Source organism: Muscardinus avellanarius (genome assembly GCF_963383645.1).
Source record: "Muscardinus avellanarius genome assembly, chromosome: 19".
In the NCBI taxonomy this organism is placed as follows: domain Eukaryota; kingdom Metazoa; phylum Chordata; class Mammalia; order Rodentia; family Gliridae; genus Muscardinus; species Muscardinus avellanarius.
In genome coordinates, this window is record NC_137805.1 from 38,161,062 (window position 1) to 38,168,674 (window position 7,613).

At 54.6% G+C, this 7,613-nt stretch overlaps 1 protein-coding gene across 1 annotated transcript in view; it reads right to left on the reverse strand.

Moving 5' to 3' along the window:
• Window positions 1-7,371, reverse strand: part of PLCG1 (phospholipase C gamma 1) — a gene marked incomplete at both ends in the record, with an annotated part of 31,962 nt that extends 24,591 nt beyond the window's left edge. The window contains one exon of the mRNA XM_080716345.1: window positions 7,155-7,371. Coding sequence (XP_080572471.1) covers window positions 7,155-7,371 — 217 coding nt within the window. The remainder of the gene's footprint in view (window positions 1-7,154) is intronic.
• Window positions 7,372-7,613: the final 242 nt, after the last annotated feature.

A 7,613-nucleotide genomic window follows, 5' to 3' on the forward strand; every position in this document is an offset into this window, starting at 1 on the left:
GGAAAGACTAGTTATGGTGAAATGGAAAGCAAAGCAAGCTAGAGCCTTATTGCCGCCATTAACAAGTCAGAGACAAGCAATCACATCCAGCTCAGTGTGCCCAGCACACAGCAAAGCAGCCCACATTATATGTGCGATGGGCAAATGAAGGGGCAGGGGGCGGGGGTCTGTCGCAAGGGGGCCCTGGAGAGCGTCTGGGGCACTGAGCCTCCATCTCACGTTCTCTGCAGAGGCAGGGGGTGGACCGTCACCATGGACCAGTAGGATCTAGTCTGGAGGGCAAGGCTCTTCTCTCACCCACAACTGCTACTACCTTCACCCCTGGGGAAAGATCTAGGAAGGCCATGCATCTCAACAGGTGTGTCATGGTGAGGAGGAAAGCAAGAAAGGCAACAGAGGCAAGGAGTCCAGCTTGTCCGCAGATGAAGTCTGGCCCCATCAAACACATCTGGCCAGAGGGCAGAACAGAGATCATGTATCTCTGTTCATATTAAAAAAAAAAAAAAAAAAAAAAAAAAAGCTGGGCATGGTGGCACACGCTTGTAATCTCAGCATTTGCGAAGCTGAGACAAGAGGGTTGTGGTTTGCAGCCAGCATCAGCTACTCTGTGAGGTCCTTTGCAACTCAGCGAGACCCTGTTTCAAAATAAAGAATAAAAAATAGGGCTGGGGGTGTAGCTTGGATGTAGAAGAATATCCCTAGGCTCTATCCCAGGTACTGCAAAAACAAAAAACAAAAACCCTCTGGTCCTATAGAAGAGTCCATCTTACTGTCACTTTCCTCAGAGTGGAAGAATAAACTGAATACTGAGCAGGAATCAGAAATCTTGAGCTCTGCCATGGACTTGCTATGTGACCTGACCTTTGGGGCCTTGGTTTCCTCCTAAAAGATGGATAATAATTTCTGCCCTCCCTGGATTCATGGAGCTGTTGCAAAGCTCAAATAATACAATGGATGAGAAAATGCTCCCCAGACTCCCCAAGTACTATTCAAATACCAGACCTCTGTGTACAGACTCAGGACAGAACAAAGAAAGCAAGTAGCAAACACACTCACACCAGGCTGTCAGAGCAGCCACGGTGGCCAGCGGGGGGAGGAAGGGAGCTCTGCAGTCAGCTAAGGGGTGAGGAAGGAGGCACATACTCAGGTGCCAGATGCCATGCTGGGTGCGTCCCACCAAAACTTACTCTCATATTCAATCTCGCTTGATTAGCACTAATACGCAACTTGGTGGAGAAGAAACTACCTTTACAGAGGAGGTTGCTAGGTTCAAGTATATTGCCCAGGGCCAAAAGAAGAGCTGAGACTCAACCCAAATGTGACGGGCCAGAGCCACAAGCCTCCAGTCCCTACACCTCAATTATCAGCAGAGTCGGACTATCTGGCCTAGGTCGCTGAGGCCGCTCTTGGTCCTTGGGGAGTCCCTTACACAAACAGCATGGCTCCCAGATTCCCCCAAGGCAGCACTGGCTCCTTCCAACAGAGCACTCTACAAGGAGAAACAATATTCCCTCCCCTTCCCCACCCCACAGCCAGTTCTTAAAAGCCTCACTGACTTCTCTAGCTCCAAGACAGAGAGTAGACAGGGGAAACATCAGTCTCCTAGCACCAGCCCCTAACACTAAGCCTTTGCCACCTCAGGGCTAACAGGTCCTCCATGTCTCCACCAGTGGCCTCCGTGAAGCCACGTCCCACAGGAAGGGACGCAGAGCGAGAAGAGCTGCTGTGAGTTAGAGAGACGGATGTGGACCTCTGCCTGTGGTCTCGGAGCATTTCCTGGAGGACAGGGTCTCCCCACTAGTATGTTCAGGTGGCTAGGTGCTCAGAACCAGGCCAATGGATGGCCCTGCCCACAGGAAGGGTTACCACCCCGCTAGTCCTTTCCACCAAAAGCCTGGCCTCTCTGCAGATGCTTGGCGTGTGCGAGAGCCCTGACCATAGAGACAACACTGAGAGCTGCAGAGGGCAGCAGCCTCCTTGCCTGACTCAAAGGGCCTGGTGGCCAGGGCCCAGCCCTCAACATGTATATCCACTCTCCTTCCTACTAGACCCTCTGGGGGCCTTAATCTGATCTCCCTCCTGCAGAACACTACACATTAAGCACATATACCATGCCACACTCGAGGCCACTTTACAGACTCAATGAATCCCCACAAAAATCTTGAATAAATGCTATTTACTATTTTTTTTTTCATGATACTGGGGATGGAACCCAGGGGCATTATACCTCTGAGCTACACCCTCAGCACTATTTTTTATTCTTTGTTTTGAAAGAGGGTCTCACTGAGTTGCAGGGGGCCTCACTAAGTAGCTGAGGCTGGCTGTGAACTGCGATCCTCCCATCTCAGCCTCCCAAATGCTGGGATCACAAGTGTGTGCCACCACGCCCGGCTGCTATTTACTATTATCCTCCTTTCATAGATGAGGTCAGAGAGGCAAAGAACATGCTCAAGGTCACTGGGCAAGTGAGGTGCCCACTGTGACTGACTCAGCCCAGGGGTCTTACTGAACTCTGCCATCTCACCCACCTCTCAAGACTTGGCCCTTCTCCCCTGCCACCAGGGCACCAGGGCCCTGCCTCAATGAGGTCTTGATCATGCTCCCACAAACTGCAGGAGCTCACCAGTATCCCTCCCCAGCATCTCCCTGACAGACCACTGCTGTAAGTGGCAGACAAATGGAAGCTAGCAGTGCAACACAGCCTCTGCTGACTCCCGCTGCCCCGCGGCCTCATCTCCAGCATTCCAGATACATTCCCAAGCGCTGCATGGAGGGATCCCCATGCCTTCCACCTTGGCACAGAAAAACTTCTCAATCATTTGAGGGCCAGTGCAAAGGTTACCTCTCCTACAAAAACTTACCTGGCCTTCCCTCTCAGAGCTCTTGGTACAGACCTTTAAAATGGTATCTAACACACAGGGTTATTATCACATGCTTCTGAGCCAGTCTCATGCAAGAGTTCCTCAATAGTACAGACCATGTCTTACTCATTCTTTGGTGCCTAGTGGCGGGCAAGTAAGAAGTGCACCAATAACATTAATTAAATAAATGCCCCTCTTTCCACGGGGCCACCTGAAGCCACACAAGTGGTCAAGGTCTCTAAACTGCATCTCCAGTTGGTGCATCTGTGTAGACACCAACACAGAGTGTGATGGGAGTAGATGGAGGTGTTGAAGTCCCAGCGCTACGTGTGCACTGTTTCTCTACAATCATCTGCGAAGCAAGCCCTTTTCCCCGTTTCACAGGAAACAGCCCCAGTTGGAAGGGGGCCTAGATACCCACACATTGGGGCAAACCTGTGGTGCTGAGAAACCACAAGAGGCCTGACTTCCCCTGGAAAGATGACAGTCAGGCAGGAAACACACCGGCAGGGACAGCAAGCCCTGGAGATCCAGACTTGTGCTCTTGCCCTTCTCCCCCACCCCACCCCACCCCCTGGGAGTAACCAGCCAGCACAAAGAAGCCTTAATGATGCCTGCTTAGCGCCCCACGGCTGGCCCTCAGAGTAGCCTCTGGAGGCACACCTCACAAGGTGGACACCCACCACCAGACAGCACCAATACAACCTCCCCATGAGCGCACCATCGAGGCAGTCAGCTGCTTTCTTCTGCAGGGTACACCCCTATCACGAATTTTACATTTAAGTTTCCCTGGGGGCAAGAACCCATTTCATTCACCACCTAAGGGTATGGCATCCAGAAGAGTACCGACCGACCAATCAGGCAGACGTGGAGTCTCCACCTGGGACTAATGTGCCTGACTAAGGGCTGGGCCCAGCTAAGGTGCTGGCACACACGGGAATTCATCAGTCCCTTGTCTCCATTTCCCTGTCCATAAATCAGGGTGGTACTCCTGACCATCACACACGGCCCTTACGACGATTAGCCAAGAAATCGGTAAAAATGCCTCTTTAGCACTCAGCAGAAAGTCTCCAATTGCTTTTTATTCACTTAAAGTCTGCAGTGTCAAAGCCAAACACAACCTGATTCCTGTCACACCACCACAACCAAGTGGCACCAAAGCACTTTCTATACCCTCCTCCCAGCCATCCCCATCAGCAGCTGCCAATCGCCTCCAGTGCCAAGGGAGAGGGCAGAGCTGGGAGGGAAGGAGGTCTCACAGAGTGCTGAGCACTGAACCACTCTGTCTCTCCTTCAGGTCCACGGACACCCTGAGGGCGCGGCAGCACTTCTCTCTGGCCAGGCTTCAGACACTGCAAGGCCAGCAAAAGAAGGCCAGACACCTGAGGCACCTGGGCAGGAAGCCAGGTGGCAGGGGACCCAGCTGGCAACCCAACTCTCCTCAGAGTCTACAGGAGGCGGCCACAGGGAAAGGCACCCACCAAGGCAGAAGTGGCCAGGACTTCAGTGAGAGGTTCTATCTTCAAGGTCTGAACTTCACCCATGCATCTGGCTAGCCATTTTCTCAGGTTCTTTCAATCCAGCCCACAAAATCAAAGGGCCAAGGCCCCTGCCCACCCTCTATGCCTCTCAAATCAGCTACCCAAGGAGAGCACTGAATCTGTACATGTCTGGTGGGTCCAGCCTTAGGGGCTGGTGGAATCCTCTACATCCATCACCCAATGACCTCAGTGAGTCACAATGAGTAGCTGGTTTCCTTCCTTCTGTTTAGGCTCCAACTTACAAACAAGAAAGTCACATCTAAGACTCAAATGTACAAAACTCCAAACACTTTCTCTACAGAAATACTGCTCTATGATTGGTGGGTGAGCGGGTAGATGGGTTGGGGCAAAACAAAACCATTTCCTCCCTTTTTGCAAGTAGCAAGCTAAGTGAAATGTGAACTTGGTCTCCGTCCTTCCTGCACCCTTACTGTCCTTTTTTTGTACAAGAGATTGAATCCAAGGGCATTCTACCTCCAAGCTACACCCCCAGCCCATATTGTTTGTTTAGAAACAGGGTCTTACTGGGTTGCTGAGGCTGACCTTGAACCTACAATCCTCCTGTCTCAGCCTCTAAGTACTGGGATTACAGGTGTATACCACCTGCCAGGCTCCTTACCATCTCTTAGCAGCCACAGTAGGCCTCCCTCAACTTCCCAGTTCAGAGTCTAGGAGGGCAGGCATAGTCTGTTGTTATTACTAGTAACAACTGTTTAAGAAACATCTACAATGTGTCTACAGTAGCATACAAAGCACGACTGTGTGTCAGCTCACATTTGTTAAATATTTGCAGTGACAGGCTCTAGTGCTTTATATCAACTACCTCATTTAAAGATGGAACAATCATTTTTGATGGATAATTATTATTATTATTATTATTATTATTATTAACAACAGTACTGGGGATGGAACCCAGGGAGCATTCTACCTCCGAACTATAGCCCTATTTTTTATCCTTTATTTTGAAACAGGGTCTCACAGAGTTGCAAGGGACCTCATTAAGTAGCTGAGGCTGTCCATGCACCGTGCTCCTCCTGTCTCAGCCTCCCGAATGCTAGGACTACAAGCGTGCGCCACCGCGCCCAGCTTGGTGGATACACTACTAAGCCCTGATTATAGATGAAGAAACTCAGAGAGCCTAGGGAACTGGCTGGGTGATATACAACCAGCACACAGGTTTTGGAAGCAAATTTGTATTCCACCACGGTGCTATACTGATTGCCCGCTGGTCACACGCATGGCTTAGCCAGGAGATCTCTATCTGGGACCCTCCAGCCAGTGCCACCACTTGAGCCACAAAAACAAGAAAGGGGCTGTGTCTGGAGTCTGGTGCCTTCAGGGCTCTCTCAGCTCTCTGAAGTTTATGTTCATCTTCCACGTTGGAATCCAGTTCTCTCGATCACTAAATGTTCCCCCAATGGCTGAGAAGGCTGATGAGGGCACCAGGGAAGGTGGCTGCCATTTCTAAGTTCAGCAGCTGTGTCAGATCTGTGTCAGATCTGGAGTTCGTAGCTGAGGATGGCTGCCTCACCGCAAGACCTTCCTTCCTCCCCATCTCCTCACCCATCTGTATGTACACCAGACCCACGAAGATCTGTGAGATCTTCTCTTGGGCTGTCACTTCCTGACTCCCTTCTTCCACAAGGCCAGGGTCTGGGTCTGGGTCTGTCCAACACAGAGTCTTTGGAGGTCTTTACAGGAAGCTACCCACAAAGCCACCAGGGGTTGCAGACCATCATCTCTTCACTCTGGGAGGTGCGGAACTGAAGCGCTGGGCTGAATGTCGACCTGGCCACAACACAAGCACCCGCTAAGGGGAATAGACTCAAAAGGACGTGAGGTTTCTCAAAATCCCCCCACTCCCTCCGCCCACCAGAGACCTGTGAAAAAGCAGCCAAGCTCTGGCCTGAGAAGGCAAAAAAAAGGCAGGAAACCAAAAGGAGCCGCTCCCCCGGCTCCCTGTGGCCACCGGACACATGACACAAAGGGCTAGACCCCAAGCTGGCTGCACACTCCTGAGAATGGTGCCCGCCTCCAAGACACTGGGGGCTGGCCTTTCTCCTGGTGGAACGGGCTCCTGGTTACATGCTTCCAGGGGCAAGGAGCGCCTAGCCCCTTTTCCAAGTGCCCCACCCACACAGGCCTCCAAAACTCAGCTTCGGGACAAAAGTAGCAAGACAGTGTCATTAACCACTGTCTTCTCCCAGGGTTTTCTAAACCAAACAGGACCACCTTCCTCTCTTTCTCTTCCCAAAAGGAAGAAGAGTAGGCCCGACTCTGCTCCAAAACCAGCTCTTCCCCAACATGTGCCTAAGTTTTACTTGGGGAACCCCAAAATCCCTTTGCAAATAGGAGCCCAGCCTGGGGGGGACCCAGAGAGTTGCACGGACTGCGCTTTCTGGTGAAAGGGCGGTGGGCGGGGAACATCTGGTTCGGGCCCAGGTTCTCGGGCTGGGTGGGGGGCACGGTCTCACCTCCGCCAGCACTCCCCCGGGGCTGGGGGGTGGGGGCCCGACGCCCGCCCCGCCAGTCTCCAGCCCGCGAGGAGTTTTAGGCCTCCGGGCCAAGTGCCCAGAACGCTCCCTGGCTGGGGGGAAGGGGCGTCCTGTCAGGTGATCCAGGACCCGGATGCCCCCCGCCCGGCGCCCCCCGGAGACGCGGCGGGGGCGGGGCCGGGCGCCCCGGAGGGCCCGAGCGGCGCCGAGTGCCGGCCGCCCCGCGCGCCCGGCGGCCCAGGGAGGGGGCGACTTACGGGCCCCCTCGATCTTGTCGGCGCCGCGGCTCCACGTGACCTGGCGCGTCTCCAGCTTGACCTGGAAGGTCTTCCGCTCGGGCCGCTGCGACTTCTTGGAGTAGAACAAAGTCATGACGGTGCCCACCTCGAGGCTGCGGCAGAGGTGCAGCACCTCGGCGTCCGAGGGCGCGCCGGGCCCGCAGCCGTTGGCGCAGGGGGACGCGGCGCCCGCCATGGCTGGCGCGGCGGTCGGCGGGGGGCGGCGGCGCTGCCTCTGCGGGCGGACACGGGGCGGGGCCTGAGCGCGGCGGCGGCGGCGGGCGGGCGCCCGAGGACCGCCCCGCGCCGCGAACAAAGGCGCCCGCGGGGGGCCGCCGCCGCGCCTGCGCGACCCCCGGCGCCGCCCGCCCTCGAGCGCCCGCCGCGCCGGCGGCCCGCCCCGGCCCGCCCGCCCGCCAGACCCGGCTACCTGGGCCG